Genomic DNA, 27,505 nt, shown 5'->3' on the forward strand with positions numbered 1-27,505 from the left:
CAAATTAATAAGTAACATTTAAATGACCTATAATTTTATTTTTCCACAAATTCAAGTTAACAGCTACAGATTTGTTGGTAACATAGCGAATTTGTGCTGAAAAATTCTACTTTCGTTTTTATTTAATACCACGTGGGCATTTGCAAATTAAAAAGAATAGCAAGTCTGAAATCTTTCCTGATTAAATTCTGTTTTCGCTTTAAAATTGTTGATTGATATTATACTTGTGTCACTTTCACTTCTGGCCTTTTTGAAGCCGAAACTGAACAGGGTATTTGTTCTCTTCATTCCATCAACATCATTGATTTTTACGTTCAGGACTTGTTGTTATCTTTCGGAACTTCTCGTCTGTGTTGTCACGAATTGTAAATCCGAGGCTTTCCGACTATTGCAATTGACGTATTATTTTCTACACCAACAGACGACCAATCAGGTGCCGGTATTTACCTGAACTAAATTTAGCGCAAGTAAACACGTTTTTACATCCAGGTTGATACGGCCGCGATTTCTGAGTCTACTAAAGTTTGGAAGATGTTTAAAGTTTTATAAAAGTTTTGTTCATTGGACATACATTTTTGTCACTAAAGTAGCCGGCACCTAATGTTACTATAGGCGGAAATCCGCCGGCTACCGGCTACTTTTGAAAGCCCTGGTTTTGTAGATCTGTTTGTATAAAATTCAGTTACTGTCACTAGTTTTGTAGATCTGTTAGTATAAGATTCAGTTACTGTCACTAGTTTTGTAGATCTGTTAGTATAAAATTCAGTTACTGTCACTAGTTTTGTAGATCTGTTAGTATAAAATTCAGCTACTGTCACTAGTTTTGTAGATCTGTTACTGTCACTAGTTTTGTAGATCTGTTGGTATAAAATTCAGCTACTGTCACTAGTTTTGTAGATCTGTTAGTATAAAATTCAGCTACTGTCACTAGTTTTGTAGATCTGTTCGTATAAAATTCAGCTACTGACACTAGTTTTGTAGATCTGTTCGTATAAAATTCAGCTACTGACACTAGTTTTGTAGATGTTAGTATAAAATTCAGCTACTGACACTAGTTTTGTAGATCTGTTAGTATAAAATTCAGTTACTGTCACTTGGATTATATACTGTAGATTCCTTATTTTACGCGAGTACTTATTATCACGAAATGACTCATGGATGTCAAATCGCAAGAACATAGATTTGTGAGTGCTCTGTAGATCAAGAGTTTGCATATGATTTGGCAATATGAAATTAAAAGCGAGTAATTTTATTTTGTGAGTGATGTTTTACGTGATAATAAATTCCTCGTGTAAAATTACAAATTTACAGTATATAAAAGAAAATGCGTACCACACTAACCGGATGCAATCCTTGGTTTGGCATCCATTCAATTTGATATACATGTGTTGTGAAGCGAAAGTAATTACTTGTTGACATGTATGGTATTGTGATGCTATTTATAGGAATTTTGAAGAAGAATTAAGAAGTTACAGTGGAGAAGACCCCCTTGAGGTCTGGTTTAGGTAAGAATTTTAATCAATCACAGTACTATTAACTTCAAAAGGTAAGAGGTTTTTATACGCCCGTCTTAAGACGGGACATATTATGGTATAGCGTTCATGTCCGTCCGTCTGTTAGCTTTTTCGTGTCCGACCCGTAACTTAAATACTACAAGGCCTAGAATCATCAAACTTTGTCTGTAGATACATCTTGGGTAGAAGGTGTGTCGCACGTTAAAACCAGGTCACTGTGACTTTTCATTAAGAAGATATCCGTCTGTCCGTCCGTCTGTTAGCTTTTTCGTGTCCGACCCGTAACTTAAATACTACAAGGCCTAGAATCATCAAACTTTGTCTGTAGATACATCTTGGGTAGAAGGTGTGTCGCACATTAAAACCAGATCACTGTGACTTTTCATTAAGAAGATATCCGTCTGTCCGTTAGCTTTTTCGTGTCCGACCCGTAACTTAAATACTACAAGGCCTAGAATCATCAAACTTTGTCTGTAGATACATCTTGGGTAGAAGGTGTGTCGCACATTAAAACCAGGTCACTGTGACTTTTCATTAAGAAGATATCCGTCTGTCCGTTAGCTTTTTCGTGTCCGACCCGTAACTTAAATACTACAAGGCCTAGAATCATCAAACTTTGTCTGTAGATACATCTTGGGTAGAAGGTGTGTCGCACATTAAAACCAGGTCACTGTGACTTTTCATTAAGAAGATATGGCCATATATGGCAAAAACTTGTCCGGCTCATAACTTGAACACTATTAGACCTAGAATCACCAAAATTGGTCAACTAATGCATCTTAGGTAGAAGGTGTGTCGCATCCTACTTTAAGGTCACTGTGACATTTAATTAAGGTGATATAAAAAAAATGTTTTAATGGGTACAATCTATACTGTTAACAATATGTGACGGGCGTATCATGTATCGTGGCGGTGCACTTTATTAAAACTTTTAACTTTGCTTGCACCTTTGACTCGTGTAAGTATAATGATGATAATGTTTGTGGTGTTTGGAATTCTCCTCTTTAGCTCACATGAGCTGAAAGCTCTATTGAGCTATCAGTGTGCGAAACTAACTTTAAAGTCCTATAGACTTTCGGTCCATAGTCATTTTATTTCCTATAGACCACAACAAATTCCTATAGACCGAAATTTAACATGCAATATTCATTGTTATTAAAAAATAAATAATAAGACATATTCATTGTTATTAAAAAATAAATAATAGACACAAATTCGGTTTGGCAATTTGTTCATAGTTTAATTATATTCTTTTTCAATTTCATGCACGTCAAGCTTTTCAATTATAATTTCGTATACTTTTTCATTTTGTTCCAGCTCAGTTTCACTGTCTGATTCTTCATCTAAGTCATTCTACATTTCGTTTTCTCTTGATTTTCTGCAACTTTAGCCATGCTGGAACTCTTTGTACTGACCGCTTTCCGTTTGATTCAAGTGCGTGCACTTTCCACATATTTTTAAAACCATTCAAAAAGGATATTCGGAATTTGCATGAAAATGGCATACATTGAAGTAAATATCAAACTGACATCCCCCCTGTTGAAAATGGAATAATCTGATTCGAATGATTTGTATATTGTACATTGTGGAACATTTATTACAGCTAAGGGGTGAACAGAAACATCAGCGTACTACATATAAACTGGTCTCGCTTCTCAAATATGTTAAATAAGCAGCGGAGAACCAGTTTTTTTACTCAGAATTCCTATAGACAAGTCGGTCTATAGCTATTGCGATTGTTATAGACCAACTCGATTTTCTATAGACATTGTCTATCGGTCCATGGTTAATTTCGCACACTGGCCATTCTGATAACACTTTTTGTTCAACGTCAATCTGTAAACTTTTTAAGTTTTTACTTTATCTCCAGAACCACAGGGTTAATTTCAGACAAACTTGCTACAAAGCATGCTTGAATAAAGAGGATTCAAATTGGTTCAGATTTAGTGCCACACCCTTTTTGAAGTGAAGATAAATTCCTGCATTTAGTGTGATCGAATTTTGCATATTATATCAATGTTATGTTGTAGATGGAGACACAAAGTCCGAGCGGTGTTGGTGCAGAAATGTATGCTGTTGTGTATCAAATGTCATCGAGTACCACACCATTATTCCATGATATTCTCTAAATGTAGTATAATCTAATGTTTCAGCTATGTTCTGTGGACAGAGCAAGCATTTCCAAAGGGAGGTAATGAAAGCCCTCTATGGCAGCTACTTGAGCGATGTATTAGGGAATTTAATGAGACAAACATGTACAAGAATGACCGCAGATATGTAGACATCTGGATCCGATACGTAAGTCATTAATCTCAATTTAGAGTATGTATATGAGGAAGTGTTTTATGATTGTTTCTTGTAATGTGAACATGCCTTGAAAATTGTATGCTATTGATCTTTTGCACTGCCATGACCACAAATCAGGTCAACTGAGCATGACAGTCCATGAAAGTCTAAAATCTTGGGGCGGAATTTGTTTTCCGCTTTCAACAAAATGGCATGGAGTACAGTTTCTAATGTTTAGCTCACCAGGACGAATGTCCAGAGAACTGTTGTCATGAGACTAGTAGTGTCGGTGGTGGCATCACACTTTTAGGGGAAAACAAAGCTATATCTTTTGGATAGAGCTTTGGTATTTGACATACGTCATGACCAGAACTTTCATTTGGTACAGTACCCGCAACGTTATTCTTGACATGATAAACGATAGGATAGGATACACGATAAACCTGATAAACGCAAAACCTGATAAACGATCTTCACGATAGACCTGATAAACACAAAACACGATAAACGATCTTCACGATAAACGGAAAACCTGATAGAAATGTTGTAAATTTAGAAACGATTTAGACAGAACGAAATTTTGATACCTACAACATAATTACATTATGTTGATAATAATATTGAAGGATTTCAATGCTCAGTATATACCTACATTATGGACAACGCGGATTTCTTGTTTTCTGCGTTCTCGCGATTGGAAAAATCTATAGGTAACTCAGGAAAACTGCGTTCTCATCGTGGGATGACTATCAGTTACCTGTCCCCGTCGCGGTAACATTTGTTTAAAACATTGATCGGTTTTGTACCATATAATTTCTTTAATCCACGGTCGTACGTCCATTTTATTTTATTTATGTTTTTTTATGCCATCACAGCTAAAATAAAAAAAAACTAAAATATATACAGCATTGAATTCATTATTTGATATCTATATGAATTTTCTCAGCCAATGATTCTAAAATTTATATTGTCACCTAATGTTTAATATATAAATTATACAGGGAATTAACTAAATGTAATATAATGTAGTGATATCATGCTTCAGTAGCTCTCTTATGCTAATGTATATTACCTTGAATATGAAATAAAACCAAGCAATATTGTGTGTGTAACGAGGAGGGAGTTATTTTGCATCAAGCTCCAAGTTCACGGCTCAATCAACATCTCAAGTTATTTTCATAACGACCGCTTAAAAAAAAATCAACCGCACTACACCTGTTAGATATTATAACACTATGAATGATAATTGATAGTCATAAGTAATTGGAACATATTTATTTGAATTGATATTTTGTTAACAAAACATAAATAAACTGTTTAAAAAAACAAACAAAACCCAGCTTGTTTTAAATTCGCAATTTTGAAACGCTTAGTGTGTAAAAAATTCAAATAATCATCAAAACCAACATGAATTTCCAGTATCTACACGTACGACTATTGGTACATGTGTTCATGTACAAGTAAAAAAAAACCAAACAACTATGACAGTGGAATCGTGCCCAGTTGAGCAGAATTTCGGGGGATGCAACACCCTTGCACCCTTTTAAAACTTAATCCTCTAAATATGTGAAATACAATGTCCCTGAGAATGCTAGCTGTCAAAACACGGCTGATACACAAAATCAGATATAAGGATGCGCACAAGTTCAGCAGTTGCTATATAAGTAGCATACAAGTGAAAAAAATCGGAAGAAAAAGAACCATTATTAAAATATACATGTATGTGATAAACAATGTAATTTACTGATTTTCCCTTTCAAATCGGAACTCCCTATGTTTCTGTTAGTGTTAATTACAAATAATTGTTTCTAGACAAACAAATGTTTATGAACTTCAGATGAAGGAGCTTTCAGATTTACTGTCCTCGGTTCGCTCGACAGACCACTGCCTACTTTCCAGACTACTTAAAATTAAATTGTGATAAATTTTCACTCTCTCTGGACAGACAAATAGCCCTTCTTCTGCCTTAAAATCGACAACTTTATGTTCTCCTTCAAATATACCGTCTTTCCTCGATTCCTAAAAATAGCTTCTTTAACAAAACGAATAAAGGTTTCGGAAAGTATCGTACTTTTTCATTAGATTTTATATACGATCCCGATAGTTTCCGAAGCTACACGATAAACGATTTAAACGGAAAACCTGATACACGATAGACCTGATAAACGCAAAACACGATAGAAAACAGAAAACCTGATACACGATACGATAGGATACACTCACGATAGGAATGTCAAGAATAACGTTGCTGGTACTGTACCAGTAGAGCAGGTCAAGTTTAAGTGGGGGAATTTGCAGCAGGGGGCAAAGAAGAGATGTATGGGAGATCTCCGAACTGCAAACGAGCAAATTATGATCAATGTTGTAGCTTTCCACCCGACAAAACAAATACAGCCTTGTTAATTTTTCAGGCCAACCTGTCTACAGAGTCTGAGGAAATCTTTAAGTTTATGCATGACCAGGGCATCGGAATTGAGCTAAGCTGTTTCTATGAGAGTTGGGCCAATGTGACAGAATTGGGAGGATATACCAAAAAAGCAGACAGTATCTACCAGCTAGGGATCAGTCGAGGAGCACAACCCATCAGTCACTTACAGAGGAAGCACGAGTATGTATCTACACAGCAGCACGAAAACATTTGAAACTTGCAGGCCAGTAGGACCAGTGAACTGTCTGAATTTACAGGCCCACTGAAATTTACTGGTGCCCCCCCCCCCCCATTTTCTTGTATATGTTTATCACATACATTATGGAATGTATAAAATTGTATGATTGTACAATTAATTTACTGAAACTTTATCAAATATGATTATTACTCATATTCATACAATATCAGTATCCACACTAAGGCATCCTTTCTGTCGATACTAGAAAAACAACACTGTACACAGTATTTTCTCTCTCTCTTTCTCTTCCCTCGCAAACTAGACTACAAATTCATGTATTTTTCACAAATATGAAAACAGCCCACGTGCACCTTAGGAACAAGTCTTATCTACCAACATCAAATGTAAACGATTGATTAATTTTACAAACTATAGAAATTGCATAAAAATCAGAAATAATTGCAATTGACAAAGTTCATTGTAATTGGATAATGCAATTACTGGTGTGCTATGTGATACAGAACGCGACCATTTTTGTTGTTTCAACAAGTTGTTCGTTAAATATTCTCTTGATTTACTTACAAGTTATCTTGACAATTACAAGTTATAGTTAGTGTTCTTTACTTTGAAAAAAAGATAAACAAACCACGAGGTCCAAACACTTACTTTATGTGCTATTTATAGATTTATTTTTATTTTGATGGTAAATTTTTGCAAATAGGACGGTTGGAATATCTGAATCCAACAAATAGTCTACAAGCCCATCGGACTTCTTGATTTTTTTATCTTCACTGACCCGACCTTAAAAATCACTGGCCTCAGTACATACATAGTATGTATCTATACAAAGGAAACACTAGTATGTATCTATACAGAGGAAACACTAGTATGTATCTATACAGAGGAAACACTAGTATGTAACTATACAGAGGAAACACTGGTATGTAACTATACAGAGGAAACACTAGTATGTATCTATACAGAGGAAACACGAGTATGTAACTATACAGAGGAAACACTAGTATGTAACTATACAGAGGAAACACTGGTATGTAACTATACAGAGGGAACACTAGTATGTAACTATACAGAGGAAACACTAGTATGTAACTATACAGAGGAAACACTAGTATGTAACTATACAGAGGAAACACTAGTATGTAACTATACAGAGGAAACACTAGTATGTAACTATACAGAGGAAACACTAGTATGTAACTATACAGAGGAAACACGAGTATGTAACTATACAGAGGAAACACTAGTATGTATCTATACAGAGGAAACACTAGTATGTAACTATACAGAGGAAACACTAGTATGTAACTATACAGAGGAAACACTAGTATGTAACTATACAGAGGAAACACTAGTATGTATCTATACAGAGGAAACACTAGTATGTAACTATACAGAGGAAACACTAGTATGTATCTATACAGAGGAAACACTAGTATGTATCTATACAGAGGAAACACGAGTATGTAACTATACAGAGGAAACACGAGTATGTATCTATACAGAGGAAACACGAGTATGTAACTATACAGAGGAAACACTAGTATGTATCTATACAGAGGAAACACTAGTATGTATCTATACAGAGGAAACACTAGTATGTATCTATACAGAGGAAACACTAGTATGTAACATTACAGAGGAAACACTAGTATGTATCTATACAGAGGAAACACTAGTATGTATCTATACAGAGGAAACACTAGTATGTAACTATACAGAGGAAACACGAGTATGTATCTATACAGAGGAAACACGAGTATGTATCTATACAGAGGAAACACTAGTATGTATCTATCATTTAATAACATTTAAAGTGATGACTTATAAACGATGCTGATTGGTTGAAAAATTCGTTTGATTTCTCTGTCAAAATTTCGTTCGGAGTTCATCTGCACTAAGCACGCGGGACTACTTTTCTCTGGAATGTGTCTTCCCTGTTCTAATTTTAGCGCTATTTATAGAACGGGATTTTCCACACAAGCATTATATATAACGAAATGCATTTGTTTGATTTTTGTTTTCATTGCTATCAAAAATTAGCACAACTAAAGATGTGAATAAAATACAAATTAATTGAAAGAAACAACATACATAGGCGATGACGTGGCAGAATAGTCAATTTGATGATGTAGACCACTTACTGGTAGAAGTAGACAAATTACACGAGTTCCCGGTATGAATCGTCTGCTTTACGAGATCGATAACATGACGGAGCAAGTGGCGACTTCTGATCTGGTAAATATCAATGAAATTGAACTGCGTTATATGGGGCTCAGTCAACGAGTGCGTTTTGAACGTTTTCCTCGATATTGAAATGGAGCCGAATTGCATTCCACCGTTCCAACGACACAACCAGTGTTCAACGTCTCCTCCAACACGATGCAGCATAAATCCAGTCACCACTTGTTATCTTCCTTTATATTTAATTCAGCTTTTAACCCTTGCACCTTTAATTTGGCATATAATCCATTTAAATCTGCACAGTAACTGTTCCTGACCTGAACGCACAGCCATGCCGTTTTGTTTTTGTTTTCATTCTTGCCTATATGTATTCCTACGCGCCATTTCAGAAACGTTAATTCAAGCTTTTTGATGGGAGAAACTATATGTTTTTCTATCTTAAAAACATAATTAAATTATAAGAAATAAAACTTATAATTCTTTGTTTGATGCATGTATCAAACGAAACATTGGACGTAAAACTTTTTCATCAATGCGCTATGCGCATTGATGAAGTTTTCCGTCCAATGTTTCGTTTGATACATGCATCAAACAAAGAATTATAAGTTTCATTTCTTAAATACAGAGGAAACACTAGTATGTATCTATACAGAGGAAACACTAGTATGTATTTATACAGAGGAAACACTAGTACGTATCTATACAGAGGAAACACGATTATGTATCTATACAGAGGAAACACTAGTATGTATCTATACAGAGGAAACACTAGTATGTATCTATACAGAGGAAACACTAGTATGTAACTATACAGAGGAAACACTAGTATGTATTTAGATTGGGATTTGAAAGATGGTCAGGCTAAGTGTCAAACTGGTTGCTCAATTCTAAGTCTGGATCAGTTTTTCGATAATTGATATGTACTAATTACTTTTTTGTTATCAATACAGAGCCATGTTGTCTCTCTGGTTTTCCTTTCTCTATGATAAGTTTACATGTGTATGAATGAGTTTCAAAAAATGGTTTCTTTTTTTTTTTTTATTCGTTTGAGTGTTCAATATTATGTTTTGCTGATTTCAGTTTGGGTCAATACTTATTACTTTGTTTAGAACTTTACATCCTGGTCTGACAAGAGCATTCTAAGTTCCATTTATACCTCTGACTCTGAACACCATTTTTATACCCGGGGGGGGGGGGGGGGGGGGGGGGGGGGATGATATACTGGAATAGGGCTGTCCGTCCGTCTGTAGACGCAATGGTTTCCGGGCTCTAAAGCGTTATCCTTTCCACCTACAGTCACCATATCATACATATGGACTACCCATGGGATGAAGATGTTCCCTATCGATTTTGGGGTCCAAAGGTCAAGTGCACTGGACATTGAAGTAGCAATATGGTTTCCGGGCTCTAAAGCGTTATCCTTTCCACCTACAGTCACCATATCATACATATGGACTACCCATGGGATGAAGATGTTCCCTATCGATTTTGGGGTCCAAAGGTCAAGCGCACTGGACATTGAAGTAGCAATATGGTTTCCGGGCTCTAAAACGTTATCCTTTCCACCTACAGTCACCATATCATACATATGGACTACCCATGGGATCAAGATGTTCCCTATCGATTTTGGGGTCCAAAGGTCAAGCGCACTGGACATTGAAGTAGCAATATGGTTTCCGGGCTCTAAAGCGTTATCCTTTCCACCTACAGTCACCATATCATACATATGGACTACCCATGGGATGAAGATGTTCCCTATCGATTTTGGGGTCAAAAGGTCAAAGGTCACGTGCACTGGACATCGAAGTAGCAATATGGTTTCTATTTAAATTCTTTAATGGCTTATTTCATCGCATGGAGATGCTGTGTTCCTAGATACCTTTTGGATCATAATACTGAAGTTTTACCTATTACCAACACCCTTTGGGAGATTGGGGTAAGCGGGGGGGGGGTATTCTTAGTGAGCATTGCTCACAGTACCTCTTGTTCAACGAGCTTGTTCCAAAAGAAATTTAGTCGGAAGCAGTGTTGTCATTAGATATTTTTAAGGCGAGTTCTGGACTCGTGGTGTAGCAGCTTGAGTCCCATGAAAATTTTTGTGTAAGATAATTCACTTTCAAGAAACATAAAGTGAAAACTGTACAAAACATCTCTATTTTAGCTTGGTTTATTTTCCTTTCACTTCATGTAACAATAAGTTAAACAGCATATTGCAGAACTACATTATATTAACATCAGTGAAATTTACAGCACCATGACTTCAATGTTCATCTGAAATGATGTGTTTCACTGCCTCCTCTTCGCCGCAGCGTCAAACTTTTGAGATTATCTTTGTCAAACTTTTTAAGAAAATGAGATTCTAACCCTTGATTTCTAAAAATTGCTTAAAGTGTCTCAGCAAGTTCAGTTATACATCAGCTGTTGAGGTAGTATTCTTTTGATGTTGATTTGAAAGTTTTTTTGAAACACATGTAGAATTTGCAATGTATCTGATTGATTTAGGCGTTTCCAGTATCGAGTAGCTCAAGGCTTGGTAGGACAGGTGGAGGAGATGGATACTGCTCCCTCAGAAACACGAACGGTACTGGGAAAATTGAAAACTGTTGGCAAAAAACATCAAGCACCAGTCTCCAGAGTCGGAAACGTTCGACAAGGTAACAACTCTATCTACATGTGTATTTACATCTAATGCAATGTATAATGGAATTTAAGTTAATGATTGATAAAGGTCATTAGAATAAAGGAGGAAAATGGTAACAAGTAGTGAAATGTACACAAGCATGTTAGTGTACTTTGTTTTCGCATACTGAACAGATGAATTAGGGAAGTACTATTTTAATAATGAGTTTTTACTTTTCAGGCTCTGGTGGTGGAATACCCTTGCAGTCTAGGCCAGCCAATCAGAAACCAGGACTGGCATTCCAGATTTACTCGGATGAGAACAAGGCCCCAGCCTGTATTCCAGAGACTACTGGAGAGTGGAAGGAGATACCTCGACCCACTGCCATCAACAAGGAAAACCGCCAAAAGCCAGGGGTGTGGACCTCAGCTAAGGTAAAATACAACAACTGACTGATCACATCTAAAAAGAAGTAGATGTCCATTGAAAATCAGGCACTTTCTACAGATGACTAGAGGGCTAAAAAAAATTAGGAAAAATAAGATCAACATGTGCAGTAATTATCACCTTTTTTCTCTCTCCCCAAAATCTTTGACCTGATGACTTATATATTGACCGTTGACCTACTTTTAGAAAATTCTAATATAAGCCATATCTTTTAAACTGAAAGGCACTACTTTCATATTTAGCATGTGCATTTCTTGTAAGAAGACCTTACCATTGGTACCCAGGGTTCGAAATTACTTCATATCTGTAAGACAAAGACTAGTGAAAATCATGTCGGACTAATAAACTATGGCACTAGTTCGTACGGACTAGTGAAAATCCGGATATCAATCCTGAATTGGTTAAGATTTAAGCCAATTTGTCTGAGTGTCTTAGATGTTTGAAACTTAGGGTCGATTACCTACATGGTTAAGTGTTTGCATGACAAGAACATGCTGACCTACCAAACACATGGAAGTTTATAAAGGGTTTACGTTAGTAACTCAGAGGCTAAAGATCGTGAAAGCAAAATAAAGTATGGTTGTCTTTTTCTAAGTGTATGGGATCATTTTATATGATACACTAGCTGGACTAATGAGCATCAAAAGTCACTAGCCCGTACGGACCTAATTCTTGAAAAACTTCATTTCGAACCTGTCTGTCTGTCATTCTGTCTGAAACTTTAACCTTGCTAATAACTTTTGAACCCTTTCCGTGGGTACCAACAATATCTTTGAATCCCGTGGGGATCTGGGTTAGAATAGGTCCTCAGTACCCCCTTGCTTGTCGTAAGAGGCGACTAAATGGGGTGGTCCTTCGGATGAGACCGCAAAAACCAAGGTCCGTGTCGCAGCAGGTGTGGCACAATAAAGATCCCTCCATGCTCAAAGGCCATAAGTGCCGAGCATAGACTTAAATTTTGCAGCCCTTCACCGGCAGTGGTAACGTCTCCATATGAGTGAATATTCTCGAGAGGGACGTAAAACAATATTCAATCAACCAACATTGTTGACCCTGTGACCTTGACCTTGGAATTTGACCTACTTTTTGTAAACTTTAACCTTGCTGATAACTTTTTAACAGTAAGTGCTAGAGCTTTGATATTTCACATGAGTATTCCTTGTGACAAGACCTTTCCGTTCGTACTAAACCTTTTGACCTTGACATCTTACCTACTTTTTAAAAAATTGCCTTAAAGACACTTCATTCTAAATGACTGATTGAGGAATATCTGAAATTTTCATTAAAAATGAATTTTCTCCAATTTTCCTGTTTTGTAGCTAATTTTCCCAATTGTAAGGGCCCTTGGCCCCAGTCCCAAAGTACTGAAAAAAACAAAAACACTGCTTTAAGACTAGATGACGCCTGTCTTCATTTTTACACTACCCTTAGCATTTTTGTATTCTTTCATTTCCTTGTAAATTTCTGAAAACAAAGTCAGCAAGGATACTGTACATGTATGCCTTATATGCATATTTGCTAGTTAACCTACATATCAATGTACATGTATGATACACAGGCTTTCACATTATGACAAGAGAGTGGTGCTTGCAAACCTTTAGCATTGTTCTTCCACGCATGTAAAATTTGCTTTACAGTATATTTTCCAACTTGTTTTTTGTGGTTTGTATTATTTAAAAAAAAAAAAAAGCAAATAAGATCTTGCAAAAGTGGAAGACATTTAAATGGAGTCACTTTTACATGTATACTTGTGTGCAGATAAAATGATACTGCACATTTGCATGACCAGTTTTCTGTTTTAGTACATCTTTAAGGACATGCGGGACGATGTGGCCAAAAATAACTCGTCAATGAATATTTTTTCATGAAGCACCATCAGGATGTCCTGTACAATGTGTATAAATTTCATGGCCACGTTCTAGGTATACAAGGGAGATAATAAGCTTTGAATTACCCCCCTTTTCGAAAATTGTGAATTTTACAAGATTATTCCGATTTTCAATTCAAAAAAATGATTTGATGGAATTTTTATCTATATCTTTTACAATAATTTTTAGAATATATGTAAAATATAAAATATATAATAATAAAATGCTTAAACATAACCATATAATAAGAAATTGGGAAAATTTAAGGATTTGGGGTGGAAATTGGTACTCAAAAACAGGGTAGTCCAGATACTAAATGAAGCACTGCTCAAAAACTTGTCAATGAATTTTTTTGCAAACACTGCAATTAAAAGCTATTCATATACCCAACTTCCTGTAGAAATATGAAGGGGTGAAGCTAATCTTGATTTTGAGGTAGGCGCCCTTGAAGTTATACATTGATATGTTCACTTGGGGTTAGGCTTGGCGAAATATTTGTTATTAATAACTTTCAAGCTTATATTCTTTTCATGAATAACTACTGTTAAAAGTAATGGGGGATGGGACAGTCTCAATTTATTTGCACTACAAAATTATTTTTAAAAAAAAAGCTCATTGTCAAAGACGGGGGGGGGGGGGGGGGGGGGGGGGGGGGCTAATTCTTCGTGCCTGTTTTGGAATACATTGTTAGAAACTATATTTGTTTTGAACCTATTGAAATATTTAGAATTTTCATAATTATGGAACAAAAATTGAGTTAATGGAAACAAATTAGAATTTAGTTTTTTTTTAAATATACATGTATATATTAAACATGGCTTCGAACAAAACGTCTAGTCTAGCTCTAAACAATACGTCTTCTTTCAAACCACGGGTTAGGTCTAGTTAAGGTCAATATGAGCTACTACTTCCTTTACTAGATTAACAGCATTTCCGCGGCCATGGTAGCTAGTGTCGCTTGACTCGATCGTCTCCATGCTATTTTTCAAAGTATTTATGTATCGCACATGTTGTGACTTTGCACCTTTTTCTTTTTCACACGTCTGCTTCTCGCATACATTCCGACGTGTGTCATATTTTTTAAATTAGTTACCATTTCCATAGCAGTGTTTCGTAAAGTTAGTAAAAATAATTTGGAATATGAAATAGTTTCAGAGATAAAGCGTACTTATATTTACATGAAAATGCTTGCAAAAATTAAACATTCCTAGTATGGACGTTAATATTTGACCAAAAGTAACGATTGCCGTCATAGGGGGGGGGGGGGGGTATTTTTCGCAAACAAGGATCAATTATAAAAGCACCTGAATAGTTTGTACGTCTCCCAAGAAAGATTGAGAGAAATGTGTGTCCAGATCTAGTTTCACACTACTATAGTGAATATCAACAAGCGATCATCATCTTACACTTGCACTGAGTCATTGTTTACAGACGGTTGACTTTCTTTTGGTAAATGCCTAGAGATGCAAATTGCATGTGCATGTAGGAGCGATTTCGGTGACTATAAATTGTAGGCTATAGTATCAAAATTATTGTGGCGCATACTATACATATATTTAATATATGCAATGTATACATATGAAAAAGAGACTTGTAATATGAAAATTATCATTTGACAAGAATTCAATCAACAGATTTACACAAAACACTTGACAGCGGTAGCAAATTACAACAAAATATGATGACATTTTCCCCGCGATACAACGTCGTGACGTACTTTTTTTATTATGACGTCGTATAGTATGTCTGTACAGTATTGTGATTTTTCTCGGGAAGCTTAACTACGCTGCGTCCGGTTCTAAATTTATAATAAATTCGCAACCATCACGTGATCATCGTCCTGCATATCCTTAAGGGACACTTATTTGGTATTTTAGTTGAATACCCTCAATCATTGCACCAAGTTTACAGGCGTCAGTGAATGTTTTTGGGCTAAAATCCCACTGATATTTGGCTGTTTCCCCTCACTAAAATTAGCCATTTTTTCCCAATTATATATATATGTTTTTCCCAATTTCAAATCTAGGGAAATTAGGCCATTTAAAAATCAAAGTACTGAAAGTACTGAAAAGCGCTAAGCTGACTTCATGAATTCTGTATGTAATGTTAATGAGCAGGAACAACATTAAAAAAAGGTTTATGCATTATTCTTTATTTTCGCATAACTAAGTAGTACATTTTCTGGAAGAAAATAACAAATATGGATTGGAAGCAATGTCCTGAAACTTTTCAACACGTTGAAATATAAATTTTATATGATGTTGTTAAAACAATGGTCACTATGATAATTTTGATCCCACACTAAACTAAAACCCTGTCCTTGGATCATGAAATTTACAATTTTGGTAAAGGACACCTGTTCTTATTAAATATCTATAATCAGAATTTAGTATCAATAGCATTACCACCGCTGCGGTGGTCCAGAGGTAAAGTGTTCGCTCTGTATGCGGGCGGTCGGGGTTCGAATCCCGGCCGCGACAGACCTAGTTCGTTAAACAGGTAGTGACAGTTCCCTCACCAAACTCTCGGCATCAGGTGTGAATGTCACGGGTCCTCGGAGATGGCCTTTAAAACGGATGTCCCGTGTCACAGTAGGTGTGGCACACTAAAGAACCTTCACTGCTCAATGGCCATAAGCGCCGAGCATAGGCCTAAATTTGAAGCCCTTCACCGGTCTTGGTGACGTCTCCATATGAATTAAAAATTATTGAGAAGAACGTGAAACAAGATACAATCAATCAATAGCATTTAAGGCTATGTTATTCAAATATTTGACAAATGAACACTTTATACCCTGTTTAGCTCCCACCCATTTCCCCAAGACAAGGGTTTCTGATCTGCTCTGCTCCGGTCCCTGGATCATTAAATGCTCTACATGACTATGCATTTTTTTCTCTTACAGATGTGATGTTATAGAGAAGAACATTTTTGGTAGAAAATTATGAAAACAGTTGTAATGGTAGTTTTCGGTATAAAGTGTTCAATTGTTATTACGCAACTAACTTACTGTTGTGTTCCAGTTAAATAGTGTATGAAATATCTTTAGAATACAACTGAAATGAAACAAATCAATAGTTTGATACATATATGTAAGTCACTTATAATAGAAAGGAACAAACAAACTGGACAAAAAAGAAAATTACACATAACCACATACACTAACAAATGTCACATGTCAAAACACACCAATAATGCAGGATTATGAAACGCTTTACATCCATTTCATTACCTTACCAGAAATAATATAAATACACACATAAACATACATCTGTATGACTTGTACTACAGAATCCAGTACATAATTATCTGTAAATAGCAATCAAACCATGAAAGTGGAATTATTTTTTGTAATCAATAATGAAGTTATTTTCAATTCAAAATCAGGTTGGAGAGAATCTGAATCCAAATAAGTCAGATAAATACATGTATAACTGAAAACAAAATTTAGGGAGTTATTTAGAAAAGATGTTCATCATACATGTGCAATATTACTTTGAAACTGAATACTGCGTCATCAACAAGAGTGGGGATAGTTCATTTTTAACATGAAAGTTAGTGCAAGAGGATATACTAATTCAAATATGATGATGAATTAGACTAACATATAAGCATGGATTTACATTTAACAATTGTAGTAATTGTTTGTTATACGTAATTCTAAAAAAAAAAAAAAAAAAAAAAACAAACAAACAAAAAAACAAGAGTTTGCACATAGGTACATTAAACGCTGTACTCATCAACTTGTGTGTATTACACTTCTTGTGTAAAAGCTCATATTCATATTGCAAAGGAGACTCATCCGTTTGTCTGAATGAGACATAATACACATTGCTCTTGTTTTAATTTTATAAAACAGTTCTTTATATGAAAATGCTAATAACCTTAGCAAAAAACTATAAGATTCGAAGCTTGTGTAGGAGTTCTAATATGAAAAAATAAACATAACAGAAGTGACTCGCAATAAATATGCAAAATTTACAACATGTAAATGTAGCTAAATGAGAATCCCAAACTAGGCACTGAAAAGTTACAAAAGTAATTTTCAAACGGTAATGTTCAAACCGCTGTTAGAAATAATGAAGAGGCATCTCACCAAAAAACTAAATGCATCTTTTTTATATGAAAAGATCGTTCAGCGAAAGCAAAATGTGGGGACAGGGAACAACGACAGTACATCCATGCCCCTCCCCCTTCTTCATCATTTGTACGTTCGGAAATACATGTAGCATATGCATGTCATTGTCAGTTGTTTGTTTGAAGTACAAAGAAATTGAAAACACGATTACTTTTCGTTGTATGTAGCGTGCTGTGGACCGCAAACTATTTCACATTCATGCTTGACACAATGGCAATGTTTATCTAACACTTGTTCTAAACATATGTATTTCAGTATACAGCCCTCGTAAAATTCCACACGGTGTTTTGAATACTTGAAACCGGGGTATTGTCTTCCATAATATAATATAATATAATGTTGTACCTTTTATCTTTTCCTTGCCCCAAGACTATTATTTTTAGTCTCATTTTTGAAACTAAATTCACGAAATCAAATTTGATTGTGTTGACGATGATTCTGAAGAATATCTTGGTCGTTTAGAAATAATAAAGTAAGCTTAAGTTACACCGTTGCGTCCTCTAAATTTCTGCATGACCGACTTACATATATGATCGGGGAAGGTGTACGCAGTTACGCAATATCATCCTTCTGAGACACCGATCTCTGTCCTTCGCTGTCAAAGCATAATCGTGCACAAATTCTTTCTCGTTCGCAATGGACGCGGATCAGTCAATTTTTTACTGTGTTGCACACATTTTTGCTGCGTCGGACAAAAATTTTACTGAGTCGGAACAGCAGCCAAAACACACGTGGAAAACCCTCCTGATTCGTGTATAGCTTAATGACGTGGCTTCTAATTATAGATTGCACCATGCAAATTGATTTTCCTGGCCTCTAAGCATCATGCGAAGGTAACAATGCAAAGGCACCCTAGCTAAAACGGTTTCATATACATATTCTTATTCAATTTTAGATTTTGAATCACTTTAATTATTACAGACGCAGATTCAAATTGGAATTTTAACTGAAGAATGACCTGCATCTGTGTCTCACTTTCCCCAAGAATGAGAACAAAAATATCACCCTTTTTATACATATTTTATTCACTGTTCAACGAACTGTATTTCCGGGGAAAAAATACAACTGCAGATATGAATGTTATCCCCGTGCTAGATCGGTTGCAAAATTACGACTACTTTAAACACGACTTGACTACAGCGATGCATAAATTCGCCTATAGGTGGCGATAAACCGGAAACATGATGACGAAAGCAAAATCCAACTAGCGGCAATAAGCGCTCAAGCTACGCTTAGCGCTTAAAAAGGTTACCGTATATTTCTGACAGAGTAAATACGTTTTTTTTTCTTCAGTTTTATTCTCCAAACCACTGCACATGCAAAAGGTTTTGTAAAGAATATGTAAAACAATAGAGGCATCCATATAAGGAGATATGCAGCGAAGTATATAGCTTCCAGATGCACATTAAGCCATATTGTTTACAATTTAGTTTGACCGCCATTTTTTGTAGGGTCAGGCTAATAACAGGAAGTGGCCAACAGTATAGGGTTTTACTAAAACTCAAAAAATACAAAACAGGAGAGACATTCTGGAAACTTGATTATTAATATAATATTTACAAGATTGTGGGTACAAATGCTGGTGAATTAATAATTTATTATTTTCTTTATGAAATTAGACAATAAGTATTTCTTAGAAAAAGTAAATAATATATATACAAGGTGTGACTTCCAATACATATTTAATGTTAAATAATGATTTATTTTATGATTTTAAATCAGATCTGAAATAAACCTCAAACAAAAAATTGTTATTTGATTATTTTATGCATCTTTACCATTTTAATTTACTATGAATGATTTTTCCCAATTTGAGGAAAATGTCGCTAATTTTTCCCAATAGAAAAGGAGGGGTGGTAGTTTGAAAAACAAAAAAAATCACTGGGCGTGATTGACATGTATTCCACTGACTGCATTTCTTGTTGGGTGTGAGTGTTTGTATCTTGTATACTTAGGTTCCCCAGAGAGGAGCAGGTGTTCCCGTAGGTCCCAGTAAACCATCCTTCAATATACATGTAGAGGAACATTGTGATCAGCCACTGATGTAAGTATGTGTTAATATCATGTAGAGGAACATTGTGATCAGCCACTGATATAAGTATGTGTTAATATCATGTAGAGGAACATTGTGATCAGCCACTGATGTAAGTATGTGTTTTTATTATACTTTGATGTAAAATACTCAAATCTGATTGGTCGAGAAGCATTTGAAAAAACATATTGTTACCCTCTGAGAACAGAAAGCACACGCTCCAGGGTGATAGTATCTAGCCACGGGTAACAGTACTTGACAACGGGTGATATAAAAAATTATCACATGCGTCAAATTTATGCGCGTACGGTTCGCCGTAGATTGTTAGACGACATCATTTGAGCGTTTGTAATAAACGGGAATATCCGCATCGATATACGCAATGTGGCATGACTGTGATTGATCAAGTGTCAACAGACGTAAGTTTTTCTGCTTTCCTGTGTAAATAACATTCAGTATAATAAAACAAATATTGCATGTAGTTGAGGGTATTATACATTGAAATTTTCACCCCTCGAGAAACCATTGTCAACCTCGGCTACGCCTCGGTTGACAATGGTTTTCTCTGGGTGAAAATTATCAATGTTACCCACAACTACATGCAATATTTATATAATATCATGTAGAGGAACATTGATGGATTTGCGTTAAAACTGACTGAAGATCTTGATTTGGTAATAAAGTTAATTCGTACATAAGTTGGTTTACATGATATTAGCAGTTGTACAAGGAATAATGCATTTACTTGAGCATTTAATTTACTGGTGTGATGGGCATATGTAGCATTGATTTTTGCTTGTCCAACCTCTACAATCTGTAGCGTCAGTTGTTGTTAATTGTACTTCTCTGTGGGAGAGTAAGATGATATTTAAACCGGTCAATCAATGATTCGGATAAGAAATTGCTAAATGTGACAATGGCATGTTACCATCTAGTGTCAATGTGAATTTCTAAAATGAATGCACCATATTGAAATTTCTATGCGACAATTAAAAAAACCGAGAGACCTGTAAATTATAATCTAAACTCTACTGACAGACTATTAGTGTATTTTATTGTACATGTATATTAGTGTATTTACTGACTGAATCGTCTGTTTGTTTTGACTTCTGCGTCTTCGTTTTCTGAAGGCTCTTCCGAGTCATCATCTTCTTGTTCAACAGCTGCTTCTACAGTGTCTACTGGTTTATCATTCTGGCGAAATTTTAAGGAATGTTTGCCCTTTGTCAGGCTTAGGGATTTTTTTCTGGTAACATCTTCAGTCCGTGTATGTTAAAATTGCAATTTAACGGTGTCAACCAATCAAATAACTTTTTACAGTGTGATTAGATACAGAGGAAATCATACTTCATACTTACGCCTCATTGAGTGAAAAGTTTACTATTACAAAGCATGACAGCGATAAAAAAATTTCAAGCACTAAATCGATATAGATTCAGGCGGGGAACAGCTCAAAGGTTTAAAAGTTTGTATGTATGTCTACGAAGTCAGTGGGGAAAAGTTCAAACTAAGTATATTGACGATATTGCGCCACAACGGTGCAGCATTTTCAATATCTATGCACACTTCTTTAATGTGACTGGCGCAGGGTGCGTACTTATCCCAATCACTTGTCAATCAAAATTCCGATCTGGACTACACTTATTCTTTCAAGGATTTATTGTAGTTTTGTGAACTTTGAGTCTTTATATATCACTTGTATTATTTTTTTTCACTTAGAATAATAGATCATCACTCATTTTTTGTTTTGCAGGACACCAAGAAAGACTCCTGGAATGGAAAATCAAGTACTCAGGTTGTGACACTTTTCTCTTTTATTTCTTAGGAACATTTGTTCGTTAAATTTCACAATTTTTGACTTCATCTCAAGGAATACTAGCAAATTTCAACCAAACTTGGCACACAGTATTTTTAGGTTTAGGCAAATGAAGGTCCATATCTTCGTAATGGGGAGATGATTTAGAAATAGGTTTGTGTGTTAAAAGCATCTTTTCTCAAGAACCACTGAACCTGGAAATGCAAACCTTACATAATATTTTCCATTTACATGTACATATATTTAAAGAGGATATTCATTTGTTAATATCGTTAATGAAGTAGCTGATTTCAACTGTATTGAAATGACATGTAGTTGTTATTATTTTGACCTATTTTTGTTTCTACTAATTACAATTAATATGACAAAATAGTCTCTTAATTTTTATGTGAATTGCAAAAATGCTTGATCTGTGAAGTTTTCATAGATCCAATATATGTATATGAAGTTAACAGCATGCAGATATACAAATTTTTCAGTGCTCGAAAAGCTCCAAAACATACAGACCCTCTTCATAATTTACGACATGCTACAGAAACGGAGGCTGGGATGTTTGTGCCGATGTATTGCAAGGATAAGGTTTACTGTGGGATTGAAGAGTTTTCGTTTGAGGAGTTACGTGCATTGAAATGGAAAGCTAAAAAACGCAGAGAGCAGGATAGAGCTATTGCAGGTTTCTGTTTCATTCAGTAGTTTTGACATCGATTACATATACTTTATGTACAACCTAGATATACATGTACCATTTGAAAGATCAATTTAGGGATGAATGTTCTGTTTAGTGCCAGTGGTATAGTCTGATTACACACTGTTTGATCTTTAGCTCAGCAAGACGACTTGTTGAGGAAACAGGATATGCTGCGACGACAGATGTCCGAGTTCCAGCTTCAGAGGGAACAGTTTGAGCGAGAACAGATTTTCATGCTTTCTATGCTGCAGGAAAAAATGAAGGAGAGAGAACTAAAGCTTGAGGCATCAAGGTAACTGATATACAGTAATAAATGTAAACAGACATGGCAAAGTAATGGTTTATATACTTTTAATAACTATAAACAAATGCAGCAAATTAATGGACGTGTACAACAGTTTGATTAATGGTAGGAACTCGTACAATGTAAATCAAAATAATGGAAGTGAAGTTTTTGTATCCTCTGCAATATTGTTTTTATTTATGTGTTTTTTACTTGAATAAGATTGGTTCTCATGTTTTCTATTTCACTGAAGTGATTTTCATTCCTAAAATATATATTCCATATTTTAAAAATGCATGAACTCTTTTAGAATCACATTGTCTGCCATTTCTTTTGTGACACAATATCTTGAATGTTTTCAACATGAAACTTTAATATTTTATACAAAATAATGTAGTTAACTTCTTAAAGACCCAATACACCCCCAAATTTTACCTGTATTGCGATCAATGTTAGGTCGCCTGTCAATCAAACTTTTAACAATAGATCTTGGGTGGAGTGAAATCTGCAGAGACTGTTGTTTGGCCAAATCATTGTGAACAATTAAGTGACACAAGATTTCTGGTCGATTGTTTGTGAACCAGAACTGGGCCAAACCATGTGAATTGTTTCATGTTAGCTGTGTGAAAAGCATGTAATCTATTCCGCGTTCCCCCCCCCTTATATACATGTAACTGGTACCGATAAACTTTACCATTCCCGATGCCAAAAACCATTGATTTTTACCAATTTTGAGACTAAAAATTCCCGATTCACTTGCTGAAAAATAGACCGCTGACATCATAATTTGCTTAGTCTGAAACGTTGTACGAGTTAACTAAAATGTTCACTTCTGGTATTAAATCGAAAGTACAGATCATGGCAGTGCACGTGTTGTAGAGCTACGGCAATTCTAAAACAAGCCTACGGCGATTCCTTTTGTCTCGCATCAGCAAATATTGCTGTAAAAAAGTCTGTAAAGAGATGAATTCTTCTTGTTTTGTTCTTTTCTTTTAGTTGAAATCAGTCCCGTGGGGATCCGGGTTAGAATAGGTCCTCAGTACCCCTTTGCTTTTCATGAGGCGACTAAATGGGGCAGTCCTTCGGATGAGACCGCAAAAACCAAGGTCCCGTGTCGCAGCAGGTGTGGCACGATAAAGATCCCTCCCTGCTCAAAGGACATAAGCGCCGAGCATAGGCCAAAATTTTTGCAGCCCTTCACCGGCAGTGGTGACGTCTCCATATGAGTGAAATAATTTCGAGAGGGACATTAAACAATATTCAATCCATCATTTGCCGATATATTGGTAGAAAATTCCCAATTTGTTCGATTTTGATGCTATTTTTCCCAATTAAATGGGTACCGGTACCAGTACCAATGGGTAGAGAGAAAAAAACACTGCTATTTCATGCAAACCTTGTGAGAATCTTGTGAATCTTCTTCTGTGAACTTGTAGAGATCATATTGTTTCGTGTAGAAAGTGTGCCGTTACGTTTCGTGTTAGAACACTGGAGAAAGCGCATTATTTCATATGAAAAGCATTTCCTTTCATGTCAGAAATAAATCATACAAGAAGCATATAACTGGTATCTGTCATTACAGTACTAGTATATGTAATACATGAATTCTGTATCATTAGCACTAGTACATGTAATACCAGAATTCTGTGTCATTAGTACTAGTACTTGTAATACATGAATTCCGTGTCGTCAGTACTAGTACATGTAATACATGAATTCTGTGTCGTCAGTACTAGTACTTGTAATACATGAATTCTGTGTCGTCAGTACTAGTACATGTAGTACATGAATTCTGTGTCGTCAGTACTAGTACACGTAGTACATGAATTCTGTGTTGTCAGTACTAGTACACGTAATACAAGAATTCTGTGTCGTCAGTACTAGTATATGTAATACAAGAATTCTTTATCATTAGCACTAGTACATATAATACATGAATTCTGTGTTGTCAGTACTAGTACATGTAATACGTGAATTCAAAGCCTCGTCCTAGACTGCGAATCTTGTCCCCTCGGTGGAATTTCCCTATCCCACACTCGTACTAATGAAGGATTATTTTTCGCACATTTTACCTACAGTTTAGTGCATAAATTTAGGAGCTTTGAGAAAATTCTAAATTATCCAAATCCTCATTTGAACTTCGATGCAAAAACTAATTAGATAGGCAGAAAGGGCATACCCGAAAATGGTTTACACTGTAAGTGTAAACTAAAAAACCCAAGATTGTCCAACGGAAAGCTATATAAATTAAAATTTAAAGATAACAATACAAAATATTTTTGCTTCACCGTGTAACGTAAATCATAGAAAATATATGACGTCACAATCAAATGACGTCGCAGCAGTGTGAGACAGAAAAATCTCACATGGCTGTCTCACATGGGTAAAGTCTATATCACACTGGTGATAATGTGAGAAAAGTTTATTCCAATTTTGGGCCCAGAGGACATAACAGTAAGACAGTTTATAAAGAAGGAAATTCAAAAAAGAAAGAAAGTTTACAACATTAACTACAGGTTACATAGACTGCATGTGGATGCAGCATGTTGGGGAAACAAGTACATACATATATGAATTGCTAATCATGTATATATACAAGTAGATGGACAGTATCAGTATTATACCAATATATGAATAATAAACTATAATGATTTTTGCAGTTTTAAAGCATCACTTCTTTTTCTGAAAGTTTACACTAAATATTCACTCAATTTGACAATTACTGGTTTGTCTTCATTAATCATCAACCAAGTAAATTTGTCCTTATTTGTTAGATAGATAAAAATTTTGTTGAGCTTGTATATACCATTAAAAAACATATTTCTCTCTTCAACATAGAATGGACAATCAGTTAGGAAATGAAATTCATCTTCAACACAACAGTACATATAATACATGAATTCTGTATTATTGTACTAGTACATGTAATACATTAATTCTGTATCATTAGTACTAGTATATGTAATACATGAATTCTGTATTATTAGTACTAGTACATGTAATACATTAATTCTGTATTATTAGTACTAGTACATATAATACATGAATTCTGTATCATTAGTACTAGTACATATAATACATGAATTCTGTATTATTAGTACTAGTACATGTAATACATGAATTCAGTTCTCTGTTGGGCCTTTCCTTACAGAGTCAGTTTTCTGATATTTTTGTTGCATACCTTTCATTGATGTTTCTTTTTGTCTGTCCCACTAGAATGTACAATTGTAAATACAACTATATGGTGATTAAATTCTGTCGCTAAAAGCAAATTGTTTCAAACAGCATGTTCATCTTGAATTTGTAGCCAGGTACATTTGCAAACACAGAAAGACCAGCTAGAAAGAGACATTGAGCACCGAATGCAACAGCAGGAAACAGCCCGTCCCTCTCATCAGTCTTTGTCACCAAATCTTGTACAGGAGGTGCAACAAACAGTGGTGTCTGAGACAGACTGTGATGTGGTGGGGGGAAGACTTCAGGGGATACAAGCTCTGGGTGAAAGGCAGTTATCACCCTTACATGAAGACATGGATACTCAACCGCAAATTGCCAACAACCTACAGGTCAGTAGCTGTAACCTACAGGTCAGTAGCCGTAACTTACAGGTCAGTAGCCGTAACCTACAGGTCAGTAGCCAACAACCTACAGGTCAGTAGCCGTAACCTACAGGTCAGTAGTCGGAACCTACAGGTCAGTAGCCGTAACCTACAGGTCAGTAGCCGTAACCTACAGGTCAGTAGCCGTAACCTACAGGTCAGTAGCCGTAACTTACAGGTCAGTAGCCGTAACCTACAGGTCAGTAGCCGTAACTTACAGGTCAGTAGCCGTAACCTACAGGTCAGTAGCCGTAACTTACAGGTCAGTAGCCGTTGCCAAAAGACTAGACCATTAGACCTGACAGACAAAAATCCAAAACAAATATGAAAACACTTGTATTTTATTTTGGTACATAGATAAATTGATATACATGTATGACTACACATTTAATCTAATACCTATATAAATAATCAACAAGATTTGAAGCTCAAAATTGGCAGTGAATCAATTTGCTTATTTACAAGCCTAAGTTCTGCAAGAAATAAAACTAACTGTATCTTTTCCTGTATGGTGCATTTCCCAAAATAGCTAACTCACATTCTAAAAGCCTTGCATGTTTGCAGATAAACTCTGTTAACCGTCTCAACTTGCACGGAACTGATCTTATCAGTGGTGAAAAAATATTTACAATGTGCTGAATATCACTCGGATACCATATTTGTTGGTTTTGGTGTGTAGAAAATCTGAACCGAAATCCAGAATTTGTAGTTGAATCGAATGGTACTGAAATTTTCATTGCACCATACAGCCCTGAATTATTTTTCTTCCATGCAATAAATCACATTACACTACATAGTTGTTTTAATTTTATTTGATAAATTTTTTTTGGATTTGTTACAATTGCTTGATATTCCATAGATTTATTTCATTGGGAAAAGCTCAGGTCTGGTAAAAAATTGCTTGGTCTGACAAAATTTGGATTTTCATCAGACTGTTTGTCCTTTAAAAATTATAGACTTTCGCGTAGACTGGTTAGTGTATTAATTAGGAGTTTTCAGAAGATTTAAATCATTGAAATAAAATGCAAAAACTAATTAGACAGAAAGAGCTTACATGAAAATGGTTTACACTTATGTGTAAACTAAAAACCCCAAGCTACCTGTCAAAAAATTTGAAAATTGAAGAATCCAATGTAACGTAAATCAGAAAAATTACGTCATAATCAATGACGTCGCAGCAATGTAAGATCGAAAAGTCTCACATGGATAATGTCAGTCTCGCATTGGTGATAATGTGAGAAAGAAATATCTCACAACGCTATCTCAAATTGGTAATGTCAGTCTCGCATTGGTGATAATGTGAGAAAGAAATATCTCACAAGGCTGTCTCACATTGGTAATGTCAGTCTCACTCTGGTGATAATGTGAGAAAGAAATATCTCACAAGGCTGTCTCACATTGGTAATGTC

The 27,505-nt window shown here is 35.5% G+C and overlaps 1 protein-coding gene across 2 annotated transcripts in view; it reads left to right on the plus strand.

Moving 5' to 3' along the window:
* LOC125658064 (mitotic checkpoint serine/threonine-protein kinase BUB1-like) overlaps positions 1-27,505 on the plus strand; it is an 83,444-nt gene that overhangs the window by 5,493 nt on the left and 50,446 nt on the right. For both annotated transcript variants that reach the window (XM_056150252.1, XM_056150253.1), the window contains exons 2-11: positions 1,446-1,505; positions 3,668-3,812; positions 6,212-6,408; positions 11,111-11,262; positions 11,469-11,662; positions 19,634-19,722; positions 21,464-21,505; positions 22,006-22,199; positions 22,350-22,506; positions 25,805-26,063. In XM_056150252.1, the coding sequence (XP_056006227.1) occupies positions 1,446-1,505; positions 3,668-3,812; positions 6,212-6,408; positions 11,111-11,262; positions 11,469-11,662; positions 19,634-19,722; positions 21,464-21,505; positions 22,006-22,199; positions 22,350-22,506; positions 25,805-26,063 (1,489 nt within the window). The remainder of the gene's footprint in view (positions 1-1,445; positions 1,506-3,667; positions 3,813-6,211; positions 6,409-11,110; positions 11,263-11,468; positions 11,663-19,633; positions 19,723-21,463; positions 21,506-22,005; positions 22,200-22,349; positions 22,507-25,804; positions 26,064-27,505) is intronic.

The sequence above is a fragment of the Ostrea edulis genome, chromosome 9, assembly GCF_947568905.1.
Source record: "Ostrea edulis chromosome 9, xbOstEdul1.1, whole genome shotgun sequence".
Lineage (NCBI taxonomy): Eukaryota > Metazoa > Mollusca > Bivalvia > Ostreida > Ostreidae > Ostrea > Ostrea edulis.